Source organism: Apus apus, chromosome 7 (genome assembly GCF_020740795.1).
Source record: "Apus apus isolate bApuApu2 chromosome 7, bApuApu2.pri.cur, whole genome shotgun sequence".
NCBI lineage: Eukaryota > Metazoa > Chordata > Aves > Apodiformes > Apodidae > Apus > Apus apus.
This window is the reverse complement of record NC_067288.1, coordinates 11,914,111-11,938,756: the sequence shown is the minus strand read 5'-3', so window position 1 is coordinate 11,938,756 and position 24,646 is coordinate 11,914,111. Positions and strand designations below refer to the sequence as shown.

Sequence of the window (24,646 nt, the reverse complement as noted above, 5' to 3'; positions counted from 1 at the left end):
AGGCGCCGCCCCCGGATTAAGAGGCAGCGGGCGGTTACCAGGCGACCAGCGGCGCTCTAGCAACCGCGCACCGAGCCTTTGTTTCGCCCGGCCCGGGGCCGAGGCGTGCGAGTGACCGGCTCCCCCGCCCTAGTCCCCCCCCGGCCCGGCAGCTCCGCCCCGCAGCGCCTGAGCCCCGGGCAGCCCGCCCGCCAGCGCCCCTGCCCCGCAAGGCAGCGGCCCTGCACCCGCGCAGCTCCGCCCTCCGCCGCGCTCCCGCCCACCGCCCGGGCAGGACTGCCCTGTCCGCGCCCCGCGGAGCTTTTCACCTCTTCCGCCGCCCGGGAGCGGCCCGTGAGGAGGCGAGCCGCGGGTTCCTGAGGTGCAGCGCGCAGGGCCTGAGGCGGCGGGAAGCAGGCCTGAGCCGGAGCTAGTACCTCAGCAGTGCAGGTCCAGCTCAGGAGCGAGGTGAGCGAGCTGCGCAGGCGGGCGGCCGTGCACGACGGAAAAGAAGCGCCTGTGAAGTTCTGCCTCCCCTGCCCGGGGCATCTATTCCTGCAGGGCCCGGCCGAATCTTTACCGCCATTTAGCTCGACAGACAAGCAGACCCGCCAGTCAAAAGCTGCCGTCCTGCGCCGCCAGCCAATCAGCAAGCGGAGCCTGGCGGGGGGCGGGCTGACGCCGCGCGCTCGCCGCGAGCCGGGCTGTGCGCGGAGGAGCGGCGGCTGCGGCGCTTCCCGCCCAACGGCCGCGCGCCCGGCCCCCTGCCCCGGCCCCCCCTGCCCCGGCCCCTCCTGCCCCGGCCCCTCCTGCCCCGGCCCCCCTGCCCCGGCCCCCCTGCCCCGGCCCCTCCTGCCCCGGCCCCCCTGCCCCGGCCCCCCCCTGCCCCGGCCCCTCCTGCCCCGGCCCCTCCTGCCCCGGCCCCCCTGCCCCGGCCCCCCTGCCCCGGCCCCTCCTGCCCCGGCCCCCCTGCCCCGGCCCCTCCTGCCCCCGGCCTTGTTAGATGCAGTTTTCAAACGCTTTTTTCTTAAATTTTCACTACAGTTCAGTGTAACATACATTTCTAAGTCTGTGCTGCACTCGACTCGAGGGGAGTTTCCAGGAGGGGACTCAAACCAGCTTTAACAAAGCTATCTTGGGCAACAGAAGCAAAGATGGAGGAGTGTAACAGGCTGGATATCCAGCGTGTAGAACCCTTAGGTACACAGTTTGTGTTAAAGCCTATTATTTGTAAGTCTGTTCAGCTAGGCTGGTCAATCTGGGAGGCAAACACGACTAGACACTGAAGCCCCACTGTCGAAGGTTGTTTGTATACCTTTTGCAAAATTACAAATGCTGCTTTGGTTGCATACGAGTTCTCATTTGTGGCCGTTAACTAGAACCTCTTTAAGCACAGACAATACTTAAAATAATCTTTTGTCTTCTTCCCTGTAAAAATATGTACAAAATACCCTCCATATTTTTTCAGTGCCAGTATTGTCTCAATTTTTAGTATAATTATTTAGCAAATTTCACCTTGTAAAAAATGCTAGCTTTAAGAATGTTTTCACCTCATACAATTTTGTTATTAAAATCAATTCCAATTACTATTTTTAACATTAGATTATATCGAATATCAAGGCTACAGTGACATCTTGTGGTGCTTAACTGCAGGAAAAGAAGCAATTTTCTTGTAGTCCTGTTGCATCACTTTAAGGCTATAACCTGATTTTTTCAACAAGCATTTTTAAATAGCTTTCAGATACCATTTTAAAAATACTGTGTTGCATAAACATAAAACATTTCTACAGAACATTCAGAGGTGGTGATAGACCTGTTTAGACTCCAAAATTGGATTTCCAAATGACATCTAGATAATTCTTATTTAAAAAAATCACACATTATTTTGTTAAAAATACAAACTCTTAGTAATGGATTTTGTTAAAGGATCTTAAAGACACTTTTATAACCAAAGGATTAAAAGTTACCAGCCTTTAAAAAAAAAAAACAACAAACAAAAAAAAACCCAAAAAACCCAAATAAAGTCCTTTTGGTTCCCAAACACAATGCATTATAGCTAGAGCTGAGGTCTTTTAATTTAATTTTCTTTGCTATCTAAGACTAACTGCTTAGGGCTGTGTTTTTGATGGCTTTCTTTCCTCATAAGTGGCCTTACCTAAGTTAAGTGCATGTATATGCCAACAAGTACATGTTTTTTAAAAGTTAAATCTTAGTGCTGCTCATCTATAAGCAAACTGTGAGCTTACTCCAGATATCTAACACTGAAAAACTTGGTGAATAATCTGAAAATAAATTAATCACAAATGTGTTTTATGTATTTTATTTGACAATTGTACAAATTAAATTTACCAGTATTATAAAAGCTTGTTCTATTAATTCTGTCACTGATACAGAACAACAAAAAAAACAAACCCACAACAACTGTCCCTTTAACAAGGAACCCAATACTAAGATGTGGCTGAGATGACAGTTCATTTCACATTTTAAAAGTAAGGTAAACAACATCTGTGAGTCTTCACAATTCTAGTTGATACCGCACAGAACAGAAATTACAGACCAGTAAATGAAATGCAGTAAACTGCCACTGGGAAAGTTGCATTTCTGGGAAGATCATAGACCTGTTTGTATACTACTTATCACTACAGCACAATAATTAAATTCCACTTTTCATTATTAGAACAAAATTAAGCAGACTTTACATTGCCATGTTCAGATTTTGTCTTTAAAATATTACAAAAACACTAGGAAGACTTCACTGAACATAAACCAAATCCTGTAACATTGACTGAACAAGGCAAAAGAAGCCTCTGTTCCCCCAAAGAAACTCAAAGACTCACTGTCAAACCCTGACACTAGCACCCAGAATCAGCCCTGCTGTGAAGAACTTCTCACATTTTTCACCCAACTTCTTACAAAAAAATGGTAAAATTACACACCATGTGTGCAGATGCTGTTTGTGTTCTAGGTATGAGCTGTTATTTATTGTCCATAGATACCCTTGAACTAAGAGTCAAATAAAAGCTGATGCAGATGAAACTGAATTACTTTGGATGCCAGATTTGATTCCTCTCTTGATCACTCTTTTCTTCCTTTGTCCATACTACAAAAAAAATATTCTGCAACATCAATGGAAAAGATTTGTCTGGTCTATGTTAACATTTCCAAAACCAGAGAGTCCTAACAAAAACTGTTAATAACAGCTCTGTTTCTTGCTATGATGAAGCCAGATAGTAGTTCAGCCCTGTCAAATATCCACTGTACCTTAAAATACTTCATAATGCTTTACCCATCATTGCACGTTTTAATTCTGTTATCATAGCCACCAAAAACAGAGATGAAAGGAACCAAATACTCATTTGAAAGAGCAGTTAAAAAACCTGTAGACCTGTGACATTACAAAATTTACACTCTGTAATAAATGTAGAACAGTGTGCTGCTCTTAGGATTGTAAATGTATTTTTTTTAAGTGAGGATTTTCTTGGGCACATTTTTGTAACAATGTACATGCTAAATATCAAAATAAGTCAAGTACTAAAGAGAGTATAAGTAATACCCCATCCATTTCTTCTGGCTAGTTCTGTAAGTTTTATATTTCATGTATTCATGTTTCACACATTTCCAACGGCTAGGTTTTACCTTTCAGCTGCTTGCAGTGTTTCAGCAACTCTAGGCAAATTAGTAATATGGAAAGAAGCCACATCAGAGATAATTTTACACTGTCTCAGCAGCAGTAGATACTGTAGGCAATGGTTTTAGGACTGAGATGAAGGTGAGGCACTCTCTTCTGCCTTGCTTTCATAGCAGCTTCAAGAACATCTCAGAATACAGAATAGCGTATATACAAACTTCAAAGGGGTTTTCTAGAGGAGTCCAGAAGTTTGGCCAACAGTTTACTGTAGCCTTTCTATAGTTTGTACTGGGAACTGAATAGGAGGTGAGGAGAGGAGGGGGAAGGCAAGGAAGCATCTCAACATAAACTATCAAAAATGTGCCTAGACCTCATTTGACTAGATACATACATCAAAAAAAAAATATAAAAAATATATAAGCACAGAAGGGTAGGAGTGCATTTTTGTCTGTACGTTTCTGAATAACTGTCCTAATTAATTGTAATAGCTTTTCTGGTTTCAAGGAAAGAGGATTATTTTGTCACAGATAATTATTTGTGTATATTATTTAAGGTTTCTCCAAGCTTACCTTGGATAATAAGAAAGAAAGGGCAAAAAACGTAAAAAGCTGTATGAAAAAAATTCAGAGGCTATAAATAAGGATGGCAAAGATGCAGTAATTATACCTTCTCTCCTTGAACTCAGTACAATTCACTGAGTATTCTTTTAACATCTAACCCCTTAAATTCATTGGCTTATATTTTATTTTTGTGATTTGCATAATTAGGAAAACCAAACTGAGAAATCATGATATTAGAATATTTTAAAGGCATGCCATCATAAATATTAACCAGTTTATTTACACAGTAAGATCTCTGTAACAAATGCTCTGCTCGGTGCCACATTCCAGAATAGCCACTGTTACTGTCTTTTTCTAAATTTCTTATGTCAACAGGTTTCACAAACACTCCTGAAGGCTTTCCAGTATGCTTGGCTACCAGAAAATTCATGGCAATATCATCACAATTTTGAGTTTCATCTATTAAGGCATAAACAGCTTCTGGCTGCCTTTGAAAGTCTTCTAAATACCCCCTATGAAAAAAGGCTGCACCAATAAGAACCATTGAATACTGATCTCCATTTCCAAATCCAGGGTTCTGCAATTCAAAGCTGCCATAACTGTATACACCTGAAGGAGTAGAAATGTGTTTTCTAGGAACAAATCCCACTATATGATCTGGAAATTGCTAAAAGAAAAAAGAAATTTAAAAAATCAAAATGAAGCCCACACAGTGAAATGTGCATCAAGTACTTTCATAAATTATATTTATGTTTTTTTAAATGAGAGGAGCACAGGAGAGAACAAAATCTGCATAAATGTTGCAATTAAACACTTTTGCAAAACTGACACAATATGCCTCATTCCACATCATGTAGTGCCAAGAAACATCTATCCGTAATTTACAGCTGTATACTTGGCACTCAAAGTTTACAGAAACTTTTGTTTTGTAGCCTACTATCCATTTAAATAAATTCAGCAGTCAGCAACTTCAGTGCTCATGTACAAGATGAGTTAAAAATTTGAAAGTTAGAGATTACATATATATCTACTACTCAAGAATAGTTTTGTAAGTTCTACTATGCAACTCTTCTGTCCTTCTGAAATGTGACCTTAGAGGTAGAAAATCAATGGCAAAACATTATGATACATTACTCTAACTAAAAACACTTAATCCCAGTTGTGACTCACAAATACTGCCTGCCAAGGTGCAAAACATTACCTGCCAAACAGAAAAGGCAAAAGCAAGGTCATGAGCACTGACTAGTGTATCATCGTCCATCATTAAAACAGCTGAAGGGAGGAAAAAAAGAGAAAAAATTATAACTTTTCAGAAGATTAAATACATGAGCACAGCATGCAGCACAGGATTTTACAAGTTAGCTGTGAAACTTTTGTAACTATTAAGCTGAATTGTAGAACTGAACTGTAACTCCTTGAAAGTAGTCTGAGAAAACATATTTAGATTTCAAAGCTAAAGCAAGGTTGCAGCTTTGTGGTAAGTTGAAGCAAACCTAAGCCAGGCTGTAACAAAACTCAGCAAACGTCTGACCATCTGTAAGACAGCTGGCCAGAGAGGTGTTGGAAAACTTACGAGTGTTTGGCAAAGCAACTTAAAATTCTACTATTGTATAAAAATAAAATAAAGAGTAAGATAGCATTCATTAGTGGATGAGATCTAAAAGAAATGCATCCAGATGCATCAAAGCTTTTTACATTTACAATCAGCATAAATCCTACTGGAGTAAATACAACACTTAGTAAGTTTACGTTTCCTAGGGTCTTCCTGTAAGTCATGGGTTGAGTAGCAAGGCATGTTAGGAAGGGGGCATTAAACAGAATTACCTTCACTAATCATGAGTAAGGTCAGGTCTGTCATGCAACATATGGGGTTTTTTTTCATGTGAAACAAACATGATTTATTGTTATGCTTCTCCTGGAAAGAGCTTAGGAAGAATATTTAGATGAACAGCCAAAAGACTGGGGAAAATACTCCTAAAAAGGATCCATAATTTGAGATAGAAAGCCAGACAGCCAGGGAGTGAAGTTTCTCTGAAGAGCAGAACATGCTTGAGAACTTGAGTCTTTAAATTAATGGCTTAAATCAAGTCTTTACCAGGCAATTTAAGACCAAATTAATGCAGACTCACCATGTACATGCTATGAATTTCAGTTTACACTATGAAGGGAAGAGAGGCTGAAATACCTGTGTTTGCCCGACAAAGAAAATGAGGAACAGACACAGTAGCAAAAGCCCATTAAATGCATTTGACATCCCTCTTGTTTTCCTTACTCTTCACTGATAGCCTCTAGCCTGCTGGTGGTAGTTGTGGTGTGCATCTGATATCACAGATTTATTCTACATTACCCACAACCTATTACGTGGTCCAACAGATCCATGGCTTTATTACATAGTATAACTCAAACCATCTCTGTTTTAGCATTCAGATTTTAAGTGTGAAAGTAGTATGAGTAGTGGCAATATGAACTGCCGATTACCTTTTGTTTCCAGCTCAGGGAAATTCTGGAGTCTGTTTCTCATGCGATTTACAGTTTGAACTTTAAAGACAACAGGGACAGGGTGAGGCCCCAAGGAATTCCACATTTCCTCTGGTGTCTTCTCACCAATGTTGTTCCACACTACAATTACTTTATGTAGGTGGGGGATGGCTTGATAATGATTTAAAAGCTTTAGCAGTAAGTCAGTTCTATTGTATGTCTGCATAATAAGAGTAAATGAATCCAAGGCAGACTGACTCTGGATTTTTGGTTCCCTTCTCAAATTGGGCATTTTCTCATCTTTGATAGTGGGAAGCAAAGCTGTTAAAGCACCTGCCACAAGAAGTAAGACAATGATCACCACAGAAGTGAAGCGTAGTAGGCGGATTCCCATAACTCTTCCTGGAAGCTTACAGAAGTGAAAATACCTTTAAAACAAGTAACAGGAAAGGAAAAGTGATTAATACTGGGTAATCTCCCTTATTTGAGCAAAACTCACACAATATTAAGTAGACTTTTGTTTAAGTAAATAACTAAGGAGGATTTTAGGATTTGGGCCAATTACATTCAAGTATCAAGACATACTTCTGGTACTCAGTTTCTATGGTTACTTGCTTTTCACTTTTTTTTGCAAACTTTTTACACTTCTTTAAACGAATCTAGAGCAACTCTTTAACTCCATATTGTTCATTGTTCCTTATTTTCTCAGTGCTGCATTTTTAATTGAACATTTACATACCTCACCAAACCTATCCAGCTGAAATTAGAAAGCAAATTTGTACAGATCCATTATTCTGAGCATTGCAGGAGCTCTGCCTGAGCTGGGAAAAAAAAAGGGATAGAAGGTGCCTCCTCAAAAGCTCTGGCAGAAAGCAGGAACTAAAATGCTCTTTCTTCTTCTGTTGCTCAGACACCATATGCAGAAGGAAAAATCATCACTCATTTGCTGACATTTTATCAGTAGTTTGTTTATCTGCTCAATAATGGTTATTAATGCAGAAAGTATGACTCATCATGCTGAGGTTCTAACACAGGTGGAGCAAAAGAAATGGAGCAATGTAGGAATGCAACAACATCAGTAATGGCTGGTCTGCTAAATCTAGAACTCAGCAGAAGCTGGACATGCCAGATGCTATGTGCCATGGTATCAGCTAACTGGGGGAGCAGCCTTAATATAAGGCAGGGGTTTTGGGATCCTTCTGATTTTGGAAACAATCAGGAGCTCCTAAAAAACAGCTCCTGCAGAGGCAGCCCCAACACTCATGCCTCTTGGGTAGCACTCCCAGTTCTCAAGACATTTTCTAAATTGTAAACTCAGCAGGATCCAGCAGCCACTGTATTCCATGGTTTGCCCCTCAAATGTGTCATCCACATCTCTTCTTCCTCCTTTATTTGCAAGACTAGTATGAATTAAATACAAGATGAATATTCTAAGCTCACTACTAAACAATTGTTCATCAATACAAATTGCTCATGTTATTCCATTAGTAATTTCTAGGCCTTTAGCAAGAAATTCTGATTAAATTAAGTGATCCAGGACAGGTCCATCAATTACAGTTTTTGAGAGTATCAGTATTTTTTCACAAAACTGTTTTTTATAATTTTTTTTTCCAAAATCCCTATGTGTTGCTTGAAAACATGAATGCGAGTTATTTTAGTCTAAAAGACCTCTCAACTTACCTCATTGTTGCCAAGAAGGATTGTTTTTCCCCTCTTGTTTTTACAGGACAGTTGTTTGTGATCTTTTAATCTGTTGGAAATTAAGCAGACTCCTTAACTGAAGATAAACAGTTATTCCACATGCTACCCAAGCATTCTTTTACAACATTCCTCTCAATTACTGAATTTGACTACTGGAGCCACGCAAACAGTCCCAATAAAATTATTTTCTTTTCTGGATCATCCCCTTCACACTGTCCTTCCAGCTTACCAGTTATGCTGTGCTAGACCTTTTGTTCTTACCATCTGGTTTGGCAGCTTAGCAGAAAGGAAAGCAAATATGAGTTTAAGTACAGAAAGGAAGTATGCACAAGATGCAGGAGAGCAACTTAAGAAACTGTGTCTGTTAAGGCTTCTAGGTTGTTGGAAGGATTTTTGTTTTTTTAAAACTAGTGAAAGAAGAAAGGGAGTTTTTTATTTAGGACTGGTACTATGAAAACTTAGAGAACAATAATTTGTTGAACTCACTCAATAACTGAACCTATGTGAAAGTTTTGAGCCATAATTTAAATTGTATAAACACGCTTCTTAAAAGTACAGAATCACCAGTTTGTGTGTATACCAATCTGAATATGCCCACGCATACAGGTCTTCCCAAATGTGAATTCAGTTCTTACCCCTAACTTATTTTGTGAGGCTGGAGAGGTCACTGAAGTTATTTCCACAAGCTGATCACTTGTTTTGGTTACTTCACTTTATAGGTACAAACAATCACGTCTGTCTTCTAAAAATTCTGAGTAGCAGTGGCTACTCAGCATTTCTGAGTTCCACCAGATCTAGATCATTTGCGCTTTTCAATAGGTGAATCTCAAATTCTCTTTCCTCAGATGCAGCCTAGACACAACAATACTTATCAAGACTACTGTTATGATAAATTAGTTAAAATTTAAAAGCATGCTTAGGATGGATATATAAATGTTGTTTACAGAGGCAATGGGACTTCTTGGCTTCCCATACATTCTTGCGTTTACTCAATTAAATACAAGGGGCTGTAATTACAAGTAAGAATGCCGTTTTAATATACACGTTATTTAAAATAAACGTCTGCACAAAATCTTTACAATTAGCGTACTGGCACTTCCCAGTAAGAAAGTGCTGATCGGTTTTGCCAGTTATGCGATTGCAGCACAAGATTGGCTTCCTAAAAAAATTCTTACAACACCCCTGCAGAGAACACCTGGCGAAAATAACAACCCTATGTCAAAGCAGTATTTCCATCCTCTTTCCAAGAAAAGGCTTCTTGAAAGGCTTCCCTCTCCGCGAGCAGGGCCGCACAGCGTGCCCTGCAGCCGGGCAGGGGCAGCCCCAGCCGCCCGGGCAGCCCCGCCCGCCCCTCCCGCGGGTCCCGCTCACGTTCCGCAGGGCGCCGCTCGCTTCTCCGCCGGCGAGGCGCTGGCAGCGGCCGGCTGCGCTTCCACCGCGGCGGCCCCGCGGCCCGGCAGCCCGCGGCCCGGCAGGCGCTGCGGTGAGCGGGGGCGGCGCGGCGGGACAGGCGCAGCGCTGCGGGCCCCGCTTCCTGGGAGGCGTCTCGCCGCTTCCTCCCAGCGGGCCCCGGTTTGTAGTTCGCGGGCAGGGACTCGCTCCCCGCCCGGCTCTGGGGGCTCCGGCCGTCACGCAGCTTCCCGGAGCGCAGCGTTACCCGCAGCCCGGGGCCGAGCACGGGTGCGGGGCTGCCGCCCTAGCCCGAGGGCAGCCACAGCAGCGCTAGGAGCGCCGGGCACCGCAAGCATGGCGCGGCAGGGCGCTCGCACTCCGGGGACCGGTTTGTTTAGCGTTCCCAGCCCGCGGGGGCAGCCCGGGCAGCCCGTGCCCGCCCTCTGTGGCCGGAGCCCCGTTCCCGCCGCCCGCAAAGGCCGCCCCGGCCCGGCCCGGCCCCGGCGCGAGGCGCAGGCGCGCGTGGCGGCCGGAAGTGCGCCTGGCGCGTGGGCGGTGCGGGGCGCGCTCCCGCCTCTCCCGCCTGCTCCGCCGGGCGCGCCGCGGCCCCGGCACGATGCTGCCCCTCTCCATCAAGGACGATGAGTATAAACCGCCCAAGCTCAACCTGCTCAGGAAGGTGTCCGGCTGGTTCAGGTGAGCGGCTCAGCGCGGAGCGGGACAGGCTGGCGGGGCCGGGGCTGAGCCCCGCGGCGGGGCGTGGGGAGGCGGGTGCCCGCTGGTCCCCGGCGAGCGGGGCCGGCCTCGTCCCCTGCCTCCTGCCGCGGCGGGTGACGCGCTTTGTGCTCCGTGCGCAGGTCTATCCTGGCGGACAAGACCTCCCGGAACCTCTTCTTCTTTCTCTGCCTCAATCTCTCCTTCGCCTTCGTGGAGCTGCTCTACGGCATCTGGAGTAACAGGTACCGGGGCGGGAGCGGCTCCCGGCGCAGGAAGCGGCGCCTCCCGCCGCGGCTCCAGTGCCACGTCTCGCTGTCCGCGGGGCCGGGCTGGGCCGCCCTCCAGGCCCGCCGGCTGCGGGGCCGGTCGGCAGAGCGGTGGGGCTGCTGGGGGGCTTCGTCTCCCCGGGAGCGCTGTCGTGGGGAGCGGCCGGCTCCGCCGCCCCCTCAGCGGGTCCCAGCAGCCCGGAGGGGGCTGCTCCGGCCTGGGGGCGCGGCTCGGCGCTTGGTGGGGCAGCGCGGGTTGGACCTGGGGCCTGCGGGCCGTGCTGCTCGGCCGCTGCCTGGGGAGGGAGCCTGGCCGTGGCAGGACCTGCAGGGCCCGGTGGTCGTGACCGGGTGGTGCTTGCCGCGGAGCCTTGGGGAACGTGGCTTCGCTTGTGAGTTGACAGCTTGGTGGCGTAACCCAGCACTGCGCCCAGTGTCCTTGTCTCCGAGTGGGAAAGGGAACTGAACACGTCCTGGTGTAGCTAAGTAGTGCTTTGTGGAGCACGTAAGTTCAAAGGGGCAGGAAAAGCCAGGAGGGACTTGACTAAATCGCTACTGAAAAATTTGTATTAAAATGTAACCAGAAATGCAAAATAACTTTAGTACTGATGTATGGTGTGCAGGGAGAGAACAGGCAATGGTAGTAGTATCTCCATCGTGCTTCATTCTTGATAGAGTTGTTCTATAGCAGTACTTCGGTCTCTTAAGACAAAACTTCAGTTGGAAGTGGGCAGGCATGGAAATGCCATTTCAGCCCAACAATGTGTTCTTCCACATGGAACTTAAAAGTAGATTTTATCAAAAGCTGTAGTATGGACACAGATTACTGGGACTCTTAATCAAGAGTCTTGAGTGAAAACAGTAACACAGATTTAGAAACAATTAAATCCTACTATTTGTTGTTTTTTTGTGAATCTCTCCAAGTGTACTATAAAATTCTTAACTTTGATTACAGCAATTGCTGCTGTAGCACCAGTGAGAACACAGTGCTATCTTGGGCACAGACTATCTTGGCAATGTGCTGGCCATCTTGGATGCACTTGGTTTTGACTTTGATGTTGGTTCACTTTGCAACTGTATGAGGATTATTGTATGTGTAGCTTGTTTATTCAAGTATGGATAATTTTTTTAATAGCTCAGATGGTGCAAGTATTTTTCTTGGGGGTTCAGATATAAAGAGCTTTATGTTCATGTAAGTTTGTTCTGATGTCTTTTAAGCATAGTATTTTTTTGGTAGTGTAAGCAGGAATGAAATCTATACCAGATGAAGCTCTGTATATGAGATAATTAAACTGCAAAACTGAAGTGACACTGCAGAAATTTGTCCCTGCAGAACTGGAGTCACTGTAATTGAGAAGACACTTTTGTTTGTTATGGAGATGAAAAATTGAGACTTGCTGAGCAGTTGTTAGTTGGAGCTCTTGCTTATTTTTCAAGTCACAAATGTCAGGTATCTTTACAACAAGCCCCTAGCTTTTGGGCTAGAACAAAGCAGTATCTTAGCAAGTCTCTCTTTCATAGAGATGAGTAGCAGAGAATATAATAAGGAATGATTCAGTCAAAGCAGATGGTTCATGCCTTGAAAGAACAAGCCTATAACATTGAGGAGCCCTTGTAGGAAAAATGATTTATTGAGTTTGAAAAACACAGCTTCCTTGCTCTCCATGTGAGAAATGCAGAAATGGAACATTTGTAAAAGGGTTTTTCTTGGAACACTTCTTTATTCCATTGTGGCCTGTCTTCGATATGGCCAGTGCCTAATGCTACAAGTGTTACAAGCATGATCTTGAATTGTGTTCTGTAGTCTCTTTGATAATGTCAGTCAGTATAAGGTAAGGTTCACAGGCTGCCATTATTACTCAGGTGACTGTTCCCTTGTTTTTCACAGACTAAGGAATTTTTTTTTAATTGTGATTATGAAGACTACACTTACAGCTGTTTAAATTTAAACAGATTATTGTGGGGTTTGACTAGGATAATCTTCTTTCAAAATCAGACTTAAGAATTCAGCAGCCAGATTTTTTTTGGCAAGTTCTAAAAGTCTTCAGTTTAAATTTTTTTTAGTTCATTCTTCTTGTGTTCTCCTGAGCTTTTTTTTACCAAGTTGTTTCCTGAACTTGCATAGCTGTTTTTTCATTTACATGATCCCCTTCAAGTACTCTGGCATTTTGATGTTCTTGAAGCACAGACAACAGAACTGGATGTGGTATTTTGCTTGCTGAGAGCTTTTCTAAAGTTGAAATCAGCAGTGTTAGCACAGTGCTATGATAACTTGCTGCATGATTTCTGGTTCTAGAGTTAGTGTGGGCTTTTGTCTCAGTATTGGTCCTTGTACACTCTTTCCTAGGAGACTATGCAAAAAAAAAAACCCAAATCCTCAGAAACAGCTAAATATCTCTGGTCAGCCATGCTTATTCCATTTCATAATCATTACACACCTATGATTCCTGTCACCGTAATTACTTTCTACCTGAATGTTCGTTGGGTTTTGTGGTGTTGGTTTTTTTTCCCTACTGGATCTTCCTTACTTCTCAGAATCAAACGTAAAAGGAGATGTTTCCCTGTGGATGTCACCTGGCTTTTAGGAGGGGGAAACTGTGACCTACACCCTTCAAGAGTTCAATAGGGAATTCCATTTTGCTGCTTTATAGACATCCAGCTGAACCTGTTTGTTTTCATTTAGTGTTTGTTCAGAACAACTTTGTCTGTTTCCTGCTTTGGTAGCTTTTTTTGATCACTCTTCTGTCCTCCAAACTCACTTCTTCCACAGTCAAGTATTTAATCTGAAACACTTGAGATTAATCTTGAAATTTATTTCAGTTAGGCCAAAATGGTTTGGTTTCTTAAGGTGACAAAGTTCGAACTTTAGCTAATGAAACTTCATAGTTCACTTCAGTCTGAAAATGAGGCTGTCCTCTAGAACTAGTTACTACCAGTAACTGCTTTTTGATCTTCGGTTTTCAAGCCGAGTTATGAACATAATTTTTCTTAGACAACCAAAGGATTGGGAAAATGGAACTTTAGGGACAAATTATTGCCGTCTTTACTCTTGGCAAAGTAAAGAACTTGGCGCTCTTGTCCATGGATTTTTTTTGTTTGTTTTTTAATGAAAGCATTGATAGAACTCTGTGCTCTCAGGAGTGCTATTGTTGCTTCCTTTGAATTATTGTAACTTTACCACACTGTTGACTGTGGATGTGTGTGATCCCAATAGAAATGGGATGCTGGAAACCTTGCTTTTTGCTATGAAGTAATGTAGTTTCTTATCACTGTCGCATCACAGTCGGTTGTAGTAAGAAGAACTATGTCCATTTGGATAAATTCTGTATGTGTTTATGATTCATGCTAAAATACTAGCTGAAGGTTTGTGATTGGAAATTTGGAGACTAGCGTCAATAAATTAAAAAGAATTCAGATTGGTGCTTTGGTGATGCCATCAGAGACTGGCTTCTCAGCTCAGGTAAAATGAAAAAAAAGCAGATGTAAACATTAACAGATGGCTATTGAGTGAAGGTATGTCATAGTCAAAAGTACTTAACAAGTGTATTAATTGCTATCCTTTTATTTCAGGCAAAAGATAATATGATCTTAGAATTCCATGTGTATTGAAACTTATTTTCCAGCCTGCCCTATTCATAGAAAGTGTCAAGTTTCTGCATAGTGAATCAACGTCAAAGACAAATGCTCATCTGATACTGTATAATTTCTGAAATAAGATGCTTGACAGCTACTATGCTTAAGTAGACTTTACAGTCTTGGAATGTTTGGCATAATTAACCCAAATTATAAGTGGAAGACTTCAGTCTTTAACAGCCTAAAATACTTTGTCACAGATATATTTGTCAAAATTTTAGGGAACTTTCTTTCAGTTGGTTCATTTGGGTTTTTGTACTGCAGACATTAAAGATTTTGTGACCAATTTTCCCCTCTGTGAAACCTCTTCCAAAGTGTATCAAGTTTGACAATGGATTTGAAAGTATTGCTTTTGTAAATATCTAGTGCCACCACTATGGTGGTGTTGATAGTCTTCAGCAGAGTAAGTTTTGTGTTACTGCACTGGTTATGCACTGTGTAGAATAGTTATCTTTAAACCCAATTTTGTTTCTTAATTAGATGTGAGATACTACTTTACAAACTTATATGGGGTCAATATTTAAATGCAACTTGTGTGTATACACTTTTGTTGTCAAATTTCCTCATATGCTCCAATTATAAATGAAAATATAAGAACAAATACCTAGCACTAGGGTTGTGTTGGTGAGAGATGCATCTGTGGGTATATCTACTCCAGGGGCTTGATTTGTCTCAGTGAAAACCATGCCCCATTACCACCAAATCCATATGCTAGGAGGTTTTTTTCCCAGCTCTCTTCTAAATTGCCTTCCCTAAGCTGACAAAACCATTTTGTCATCATTTTTGTATCAGTGATCTGGTGAGGATTTTCTTCTGTGCTAGCAAAGCCATGTCTGAAGCTTAGACAAGCACTGTATTCTGCCAGCATGTAAAAGATTAAATGCTGTTTTTTTCATAATCAACACATAACATATGGATCATGACACTTTTTTCCCTGTTCTTTTCCAGTTTAGGTCTAATATCAGATTCTTTTCATATGTTTTTTGACTGTACTGCTTTATTGGCTGGATTAGCAGCTTCAGTTATTTCAAAATGGAGATCAAACGATGCTTTCTCATATGGGTAAGAAACTTCAGGCTGTTACCTTAATGTACTTTAGTAAATGTCCAGGTAGTAATTTTTCACTGTACAAACAAAACATTTTTCTGCAGAACATGGAAAAGCTGAGTTATGTAAATCTGTAAGTTAATATCCCCCTAGAAATAGTAAAAATGTTAAGGCATTGCTTTTGGGGAGCAGGTTTATAATTTCTCATATCTCCCTGATCATATTTGTGGAAAAAGTCACACTCAGAAAGTTGCCCTGGATTGTCACATGTTTGTGGCACCAGTAAAGTAAGAGCAGATGCGTCGTGGGCTTGTCTTCATTGCACAGTCAGGTGCCTCACAGAGAATCTGTCTGCTGCCCCATGCCTTCTTTGGAACAGAAATTTCCAATTGAATGAGCTAAGTCTCAGTGGTGCTGCACCTGAAATGGTAAACCATGCTTCTCATAATCAGGAGGATTCAGCAGCTGTGGCTACCACAAACACGAATACTTAAGGCTGAGGTATATCTTCCCACACCAGCCTTCATGGATAACAGCTGCAGCTGCTTCTGTTTGAAAGGTGCTTGGTTCCACTGCACATTGCAGTTGTGCCGTATGAAACAATACTGATGATATTATTAATTGGTGATCCAGGTTAATTAACAGCAAATGGACTGTAACATGGGTTGCTGTGTTCCCCATAGCATTACCGACCTGAATGTCAGCATTTACCTTCTGCTCTTGCCTAAGCATGGATGATGTAGTTTGAAATGCAAAGAGCCCTTTAATTAAGGTGGAAATTCCAGTGTGCCACCTTCTAGGAAGATTTTTTTTTTTGTACCGCAAACTAACTGCAATGAAAGTGGCGTCTGTATTAATTACTACTCTGCATTTAAACAGCTGGTGTTCCATTTATTAGAGAACAGCCACAATTTATTAAGTCTGATGTTTGCTACATTGGAATTACATGTTATTCTAACCTGGTTTTTTATTAGAAAAATGTATTAGCTGAAATAATTATTTTCTACTTTAAACTTCTACTAAAACCCCCCCTACTAGATGGGGAGCAAATTAATGTGTGGTTGTTTGGTATTAAACAGAACTTTACATCAGCAGACTTGGATTACATCTTGCGTGTTTACGTTACATTGTGGCTTCCAAATACACATTTGTACCATAACTTCCATTAGAGATGATCTTAAATGGGAAGATTTTGACATATTGTAAGTTTTCTTTCATCTAGATCAGTTAATGGCTGCTGGAGATCAGGTAATTCCTGTTCATAAATGCAACATAGTGGATTTCCTATCTATAGTTTATATACTGCATCTTCCATTTAGCAAATCCCTGTGTAATACAACTGTTTGAGAACTAGAAGATTGTACTCCAATGTCTTAAGTTTCACTTTTAATTTTTAGCATTTAAATGAAGGTATTAATATCTATCGTTACTGTTCTGTTTCTTGTAGATATGTTCGAGCAGAAGTACTTGCTGGTTTTGTAAACGGTTTGTTCCTCATCTTTACAGCATTCTTCATTTTTTCTGAGGGTGTTGAGGTAGGTATGTTACAAAGTCAATTGTATTATCAGTTGTCACATTTCTATTTGTAGGATATAATGGGGATAAAATTACTGAAATGGTTCGTTTATAATTGGTTAAAAATCTGTAATTTTAACAGATTAGGACCACCTGAAATAGCTTTTTCAGTGTATCTGTAACTAGCTTCTTAAATAGTGTATTTTGATGGCACATTAATATTCTGAGACTTACCCTGTCTTTTTTTCAGACTTGTATGTTGTAGAGAGATCTTTACTTCTCATTGGTAAGGAAAAATGAGACTAAGAAAGAAAGGCTAAACTGGTAATTCAGAGGACAGTAGTTAGTCAAAAGAAATAGAAATACATTCTGTGAAAAAGTTGGACTAACTCATTAAAGAAAGAGCATTATCTTCCAAATCTTGAAGTGTGATATAAATGGCAAGTAGTAATAGCTTTAAGATTTACAGTGGCACTTTTCTTGAATTTTTTTTTACAAGATGATTCAGGTGGTAATTGCAGTATGAAAATTTAGATCACTATCAAGGGTATCTGCACTGAAGTGATGCAGGATTAGGAGTAAAATTAGTATCTCATTTTGATCAGATTTCATTACTGTTTTGCTTTTTAATGGGAGATGCGCTATGCATTTTTTAGGCTTTAGTTCAGAATACATTCTAGCAGTTTGGTTTTTTAGTTGACAGCTGGGAAGAGCTTTCAGGAACATATCCTTCATATAGATAAGCCTGTAAACATTTAAAAATCAGTATAAACTGGGCTAAAATAGCCTAAAAGCTTGGGAAAACTTCAAATCAGCAGCAAAACTTACTAGAAAAATTATAAACTACTACTGGAAGGGTCAAGGGTAATGTTGAAACGTAATTCTTTTCCTGTTGGTCTTGGCTCACGTGCTAAGTATTTCCTAGTTTTGTGATGGTGACCCCTTTTCTCTGTCTCTTCAAAATTGTACACCTGGTGAAAGTTTTATTGCCTTCCTACTGCCTGGGCTTTTTATCTCTGTGGACATTGGTGAATGTTTCTGTCCCCTGTCAACAGTAATTTACACTTCTTGACACTTGGTTTCAGATGCACATTGCATTAGGCCTTATAGGCCTATAGTTTTGTTGAAAAAAAAACTTCCAAAGAAAGGGTTAAAAAGGGCTAAAAAAATAAGCAATCTATGAATCTCAGAAGCTTTGAAAAATGCCACAATTTGTTCTCAGCCTTCATTTAATTGCCCTCATCCCCTAACCTTTCTAAGAAGAAAGGAAGAAATGGTATTCTAGGCTCTTGGAAGTTGTTTGGTGACTTGGGCAATCCACGTATTACAACAAACTTGAATGTTTTCGTATGGTGTTGAGCCACATCCCACAGCATGATGAAATCTTATGATAAACGTTATCTAGAATATCATATTCTAGATTTAATAATAAAACTTGAACTTTAGATTGTAAGAATTAGGCTGTATACTCTCCCCAAAACTAAAAGTACTGAGTAATTTCTAATTATGTCTTTATATGCCTGTTTGTGTAAGAACGTTTCTGCGTCCAAGCTGTTTTTTCAGTGCCTTTTAATAACGTAAAGAGATTGTAAAACTCTGTATTTGCATCTTAATGTGTTGTTCTCTTCTTTTAGAGAGCACTTGAGCCTCCTGATGTGCATCATGAGAGACTTCTTCCTGTTTCTATCCTAGGATTCATTGTAAATCTTATAGGAATATTTGTATTTCAACATGGAGGTCATGGGCATTCACATGGCTCTGGTAGGTTATCTACAGTTTTTACTACTGTTTCCTTTCTTGGCACATAGTGTTCCAGGACCATATAATCCTTCAGTGAGAACTCCAGGATTACATTTTATGTCCTTGTAGTGGCAATTTTAGCTAAATGTATGTGTGACTTGTTGCAATACTGACTCTTACATTTTAGCACTAGCTCTGGTATGTCACTAGTGTACTTCTTGTGCTAATGTCCGTTGACTTGAAGATGTAGAGCTCCAGAATCTGCTTTCTGGAACACGCAGTCTTCTACATCTTGTTGCAAGACATTTACACGGTGCCTTTTGGGACAAAATAATGTTGGAGTTCAGCTAGGTCTTGGCTGGAAAATTTACCAAATGGTGTCTGAACCATATTTTTAAGTATGGGGTGATTCAGCTTCACGTGTTTCTCAGCTTCGTGTCTTTTAAATGCAGAATTTATTTGCCTAAATGCATCTGGTAAACTTTTTTTTCTGCCAAGGTAATTGATATCTCTTTCAGCTTAACATACAAATGGATATGGACCGGTGGAAGAAAACAGTCTTGAGTCTTTAAGCAGTAATTTAAGCTTGAATTTTTAACGTGAACGATAGCCCATTTCTGGTTTCTTAAAACAATCATTTTGAATGTGCTTGTATCTAAATATGTGTACATTTTGCAAATATTGCTAAAAGTGTAGCAAAACTTGTCTCAGAAGTAGGAACTTACGAAAGCACTGGACTTCTCAGGTGTATATTTTGTATGGCTGCACAGTGTAGATTTAGATGACAAATCACCTTGTGTTAAGTTTCTTAATTTATTTAAGCCATGCCTTAAGATGACCTAGAAGATGAATAGGTTTCAAGTATCTTAGAAACAAATATATGCATACTTCTATTGAACACTTTAAATGTATACTCTAATGGTGATATTTTTTTATAGGGCATGAACACAGCCATTCTCTATTTAATGGGGGTCTCAGCCATGGACACAGTCACGGAGGTCATGGTCACAGCCATGAACATAAACATGCCCATGGACACGCTCATGATCATGGGCATAGTCATGGACACTCTCATGGTCAGAATTATTGTCATGGTAAGTACTTTGTTAATGTCATAGAACACTTAATTTAAATTTGATATTAGTGAGTTTTTGAAAAAAAAAAAAAGAGGGTGCTAGCAGCTTGTTCTGAGCAGACATGAAACTAGTTTCACTGAATGTGTGGTGTGCAATGCCACTGCTGTGTTCTGTAATTATTTTGGTAAATGCTGTTTCACTTGCAGTAAGTTCAGTGTTAGTTTTCAAAGGTTTTGCTTTACCTATGTTTTTTGAATGTTCACTCTAGCACTTGACAACTGATGTAATTATATTGCTATGTTTCAGTTTTGCATTAAAATAAATAGAGTTAAACTGCTTTGCTAGTGTTCTCCATTTGAATAATTTTACAGATCAAGGTAATAGGAAAGATGAACAAGCAATTTTACGTTGGGTCTTGGGGACTCATATATGGTACTTGGATTGTGATCTCAAATGTAAGATTTTTTTCCTCATCTTGTGTAGTTGTAATCTGTTTTAAAGCCGGTTATGAAAAAGGTACCTGCTGCGTTAACAATGTTTAAATCTTTTCAGTAAAGGTAAATAATCTGCAAGGACACATCCATGCAAAGTATTATCAGTAGCTTTCACTGTGGGAGAAAAGATAGCGTGGTGTTACTACCTATTTGAAACAATGCAAATGAAAGCCTTAATGAATGCAGGGTTGTCAGTCCTTAATGCCTGAGCCATAAACCAGAATCTGAAGTGAATGAAAATGTGCATGTTCAGAGTGGAGAATGGTGTGGTAACTCGCAGGCAGGAGGTGACAAAGAGTATGAAGTATTTACTGGTCCCTTGCTATTTTTAGCAGAAAATTGATGCTTGTTTTACAAATGTTCTCCAGGAGTTTGTTTGAAAAGCAAGAACTCCCCCCTCCTGCCTCTTCCTTGCTCTCCCCATGTCCCCCACCCAAGTGGAAACAGCAAGTGTAGCTATCCGTTTTGTGCCATTTGATATAAAAATCAACGTTTGCATAAATTATTATATCTCTTCACTTGAAGTAATCTGCTGTCCCTCAAAGTTTTTCTTAAAATACCTTTCTGGTGTGTTCCACAGAGGTGTTTATTTGCTTGGATGAGAGGATTTTTTTTTTTACTTAGTTCTGCCCTCTCCCAGCCTTATCATTCTTGTTTTTACAGTAGGTATAAATACTTAATTGAAGTATTTCTGATTAGCAGATGTATTTGACCTTGCTCTTCTTGCTTTCTTTGTTTGGCTTGTATTCTTGAGGGGGCCTTATTTTGATAAATACTAGAAAGGTCTTATTTCTTAGGTTGTTTTCATTTAAAAACAATTGTTTATATTTTTATTTTTATAAATACATATGTAAAATCTATTGTGTAAAGTGGTATTTTTATGAAAAATGTGGTTTAAGACTTAATTGCTGTGTTCATAAATGATAGCTAGAGTAAAAGCTAGTCATTGTGAATAGCTTGTTTGAGAAATTTCAGAAAGGAAGAAAGACCACATTGGAATATAGCACTAGAGAGAGCCTTTGTGTAGGTTAACATGCTGATAATTGTCTTCACAGATGACCACTCTCTTGAGGGGATGGCTGGATCCAGCAAACAGATTTTACAAGGTACGATTTAGAATAAACAGTAGTTTATTTTATCATGATTTGCCTGCCTGTTACTGTTTTTTCCACAGCTGTTTTAGGGGGCATCTCTGGATAACATTTGTCTTAGAGGAGCTATTTTATGAGGTCTCCTTCCACTTGTAAACAGAGCAGTGCCATACCCTGTGCATGGTTAGGTGTTGAGACAGTCACTGAAGTCTCAGTGTAATATTGTGTCAACACAGCTTAAAATGGAGATCCCAGAAACTGGGGTTCAGCTTCTGTTACTGATGCTGAAAAAATCAAATAGTAAAAATCTGTGAAAGAGTGGCTGAAAGGAAAAACCTGAGGACCCTAATTACAGTGTATGCTCTGGAAAATTAAAAACAGTATTATTAAGATAGAATGTATTTGAAAAATACAGATTGATAGAATTGTTAAAGGGTACCCGAGCTTAAAACTTGCATTTCATCAAGCTCTGTTACAGTTGGTTTAGACAAGATGATAATTGCTTGAAGGAGTATTGCAGTCCATGATCTCCTGAGCATTAGTGTAAATAAATTGTTGATAATTTAGGCTCAGTTTTGAGCATTGATTTTTTTTTTTCTTTTTTTTTTTTTAAGTTAGAAGGAGAAAATTATATGATGTAAGTGGTAATAATCACCTGGCATACCCAGATGTGCATACCATTTTCTGGCTTGTTTGTAGCCCTTGAAAAGGAACATTTTTAACCCTCCCAGAATTTGTAGTATACTGTACTATGAAATATGTATATCAGAGCTCTGGTAGAAGTTTTTTGAAAGTTAGTCTTTGTATGAAAGGGACATTCAAATTGAAACATAATAAAAATACTCAATTTTGTATACTTTAATTTTTCAATACTGTGGTGAGTTGGCTCTGGCTAGCAAGTAAGCACCCAGCATCTGCTCCCTAACTCCTACTGTGGGACAGGAAAAAGAATTAGAAAAGTAAAAGCAAGAACTACTCTTGGATTGAGAAAAAAGACAGTTTAGGAAGTGAAAGGGGGAAAAAAACCCAACAAAAACAAAACTCGGGTGATGCAAAGATAAGCACTCACCACTTCCCACCAGCATATTAATGCCCAGCAAGTCTCTAAGCAACAGCTATTTTAGAAAGACAGCACCCCAATTTTATTGCTCACCCCAACCTAGTGGTTGTAGGGACAGAATGAGAAACAGAAGGCCTTGATTCTGTGCAATTGCCTTTTGGCAATAGCTAAACCACTGGTGCATTGTCAGCACTGGGTTACTCACAAATCTAAAACACAGCATCGCACAGGCTGCTATGGAGAAAGCCATATTCCATCCCAGCCAAACCCAGTACAAATGTAGACTTGGAAAAATCAATAAAGAGTTGATGTATAGTTGTGTTGGTTTTGTGAGGGGGGATTTTCTTGAGTCTGGACAGCTGTATTTAAAAAGCTTCTTTCTGAATGACTGTTCCCGGCATTGCCAGCAGAGAGCTCCAAAGGCTAAACTTTAGGTAGCTGCGAAGTGCTTGTTTCTTTGTCTTCTGAAGTAGCTAGCATGTTGTTCTTCAAAATAAGTGAAGTTGTTAATGTTTGCGGTATTGTTCTCAAAATAATTTGTCTTGGATTTATTTTCCAAATAATTTCTACAAGGTACTGTCAATGGAACATTAGCCTCTTTCAAAGCTTCACACAGCTGTTTCTATTAACAGTCTTTGCATCTTACACAGTACTTACCATTGTCTGTAGGCATCAGTTGGGTACTACCTAAGTTGGTAGCCATGCCATGAAATATCTGTTACTGCAAAGTGCAGAAAATAAATTCAAATGCTGTATATTCTATAAATATGTTGAAATCCTGTGATTGCTTTTTGTGTGTTTGACTAAGAATTGGTGACAAATTTAACAAGCATAAATTATGCTATCTAGTTCTTGCAAATCTCCTTAAACTGTCTTTGAAATACTCCATTAGCTTTAAGAATACCAAGTTGTAATTATATCAATTAATCTTTTGTAGGTGTATTTCTACACATTGTTGCAGACACACTCGGAAGTGTTGGTGTGATCATATCTGCTATATTGATGCAGAACTATGGTCTAATGATAGCAGATCCCATTTGTTCAATGCTTATAGCACTACTTATAGGTGTAAGGTAAGCACTGATATTGCTGATCTTTGGTAGCATTTTTTATGTTAGTTACAGCAACTTACAGCTCAGAAGAAAAGGTTTGTCTCTTATTATCAATGATTTATAAGGTTTATTTTTCTTCCAAGAGTGATATGTTACCGCTGTTCTGTACAGCTGTTCTGATGTGCTCTTAACATGAGCTATCTTTGTTTTCCTTTTCTGCAGCTACAGCTTTTGGCCTTAAATCTGCATATTTTAGCCATTTGCATAATACTACAAAAATGTCTTTCAGGTTCAAACTGTAGAAGGATTCCTCTCTGTTATTTAGTACATGCTTATGTAAACCAATGTACTCCAGTAAATGGAGCAGAATGGCTTCAGGGCAGCAGAGTTGAGCCTGCTGGCACAGGTTGTGCCCTTGTCCTTGATAAATCAAAGCTGATAATTTTTTTTTTCTCTGCTGAGGTCTATCTTTTGTATTTCGATTCTGAGACACTCTTATTCCTTTTAAGATCTGATGGAAATACTTCAGGTAGTTCTGGGCTTTCCTTGTTGTAGCTTACTGAGATCTCTGTAAATTAAGCTATTTGGATTAGACTGGACAAGCAGTCATGTCATTCAGTGATGCTGTTACTGAGGCTTTTTTTGGCAGTGGTTTCAATGGTGCCATAGGCCAGAGTGCCACAACTCTGCTTACAACCTAATAACTGAACACCTTTGTCTTTTCAGCAGTGGTGAATGTCATCTGGTTAACTGCAGCTACTTATGCTTGTGCCATATATAGCATCTTTACACAATATGCATGGCAGCATTCACAGAACTATTGATGTGAATCTCCCTATTTGTCAGCATAGGGAAACTTACTCCAGACACTAAATACCCACAGAAATCTGTGCTAGAGATCACAATTAAATTACAACTTTAATATAAACTTAGCATTTTAAGTTAAACTTCCTGTAATTTTATAAAGGACAAATTATTGCTAACTAATTCTGTTGCTGAAATCTCAAAAAATGGGAAAGAAAATGTGGAGGTTACCAAGGGGGAGAAAAACTAGTGCTGAAGTAATAGCTGAGTAAAACACAGCCTATGTTCATAGGAGAGGTGCTCCAGCCCTCTGAGCATCTTTGTGACCCTCCTCTGGACATGCTCCAGCAGATCCATGTCCTCCTTGTGTCAGGGGCTCCAGAACTGGACACTCCAGGGGGGTCTCACAAGAG

General features: G+C 40.5%; 2 protein-coding genes across 6 annotated transcripts in view; one reads left to right on the top strand and one right to left on the bottom strand.

Annotated features, from left to right (window-relative positions):
- Positions 1–2,283: 2,283 nt before the first annotated feature.
- On the bottom strand, positions 2,284–9,817 carry EXTL2 (exostosin like glycosyltransferase 2). Of its 4 annotated transcripts, none has more exons than XM_051625356.1 (5): positions 9,718–9,817; positions 8,326–8,395; positions 6,646–7,073; positions 5,369–5,439; positions 2,284–4,834 (listed from the first exon to the last, which is right to left on the bottom strand). In XM_051625356.1, the coding sequence occupies exons 2-5, from the start codon at positions 8,328–8,330 to the stop codon at positions 4,343–4,345; spliced, it is 996 nt and encodes a 331-aa protein (XP_051481316.1). In that variant the 5' UTR covers positions 8,331–8,395; positions 9,718–9,817; the 3' UTR covers positions 2,284–4,342. The 4 variants fall into 4 exon arrangements, with proteins under 4 accessions (XP_051481316.1, XP_051481313.1, XP_051481312.1 ...); XM_051625353.1 differs by having other exon boundaries at positions 8,326–9,198; positions 9,718–9,807; XM_051625352.1 differs by lacking the exon at positions 9,718–9,817 and adding an exon at positions 8,982–9,696.
- A 477-nt stretch (positions 9,818–10,294) lies between these two features.
- Positions 10,295–24,646, top strand: part of SLC30A7 (solute carrier family 30 member 7) — a 29,405-nt gene continuing 15,053 nt past the window's right edge. Inside the window, exons 1-8 of one of the 2 annotated variants that reach the window (XM_051625350.1) lie at positions 10,296–10,434; positions 10,596–10,697; positions 15,303–15,416; positions 16,849–16,936; positions 18,551–18,677; positions 19,595–19,750; positions 21,282–21,332; positions 23,315–23,450. In XM_051625350.1, the coding sequence (XP_051481310.1) occupies positions 10,355–10,434; positions 10,596–10,697; positions 15,303–15,416; positions 16,849–16,936; positions 18,551–18,677; positions 19,595–19,750; positions 21,282–21,332; positions 23,315–23,450 (854 nt within the window). In that variant the 5' untranslated portion in view covers positions 10,296–10,354. Of the gene's footprint in view, positions 10,435–10,595; positions 10,698–15,302; positions 15,417–16,848; positions 16,937–18,550; positions 18,678–19,594; positions 19,751–21,281; positions 21,333–23,314; positions 23,451–24,646 lie in introns of both variants that reach the window. The other variant, XM_051625351.1, reaches the window with a different exon arrangement.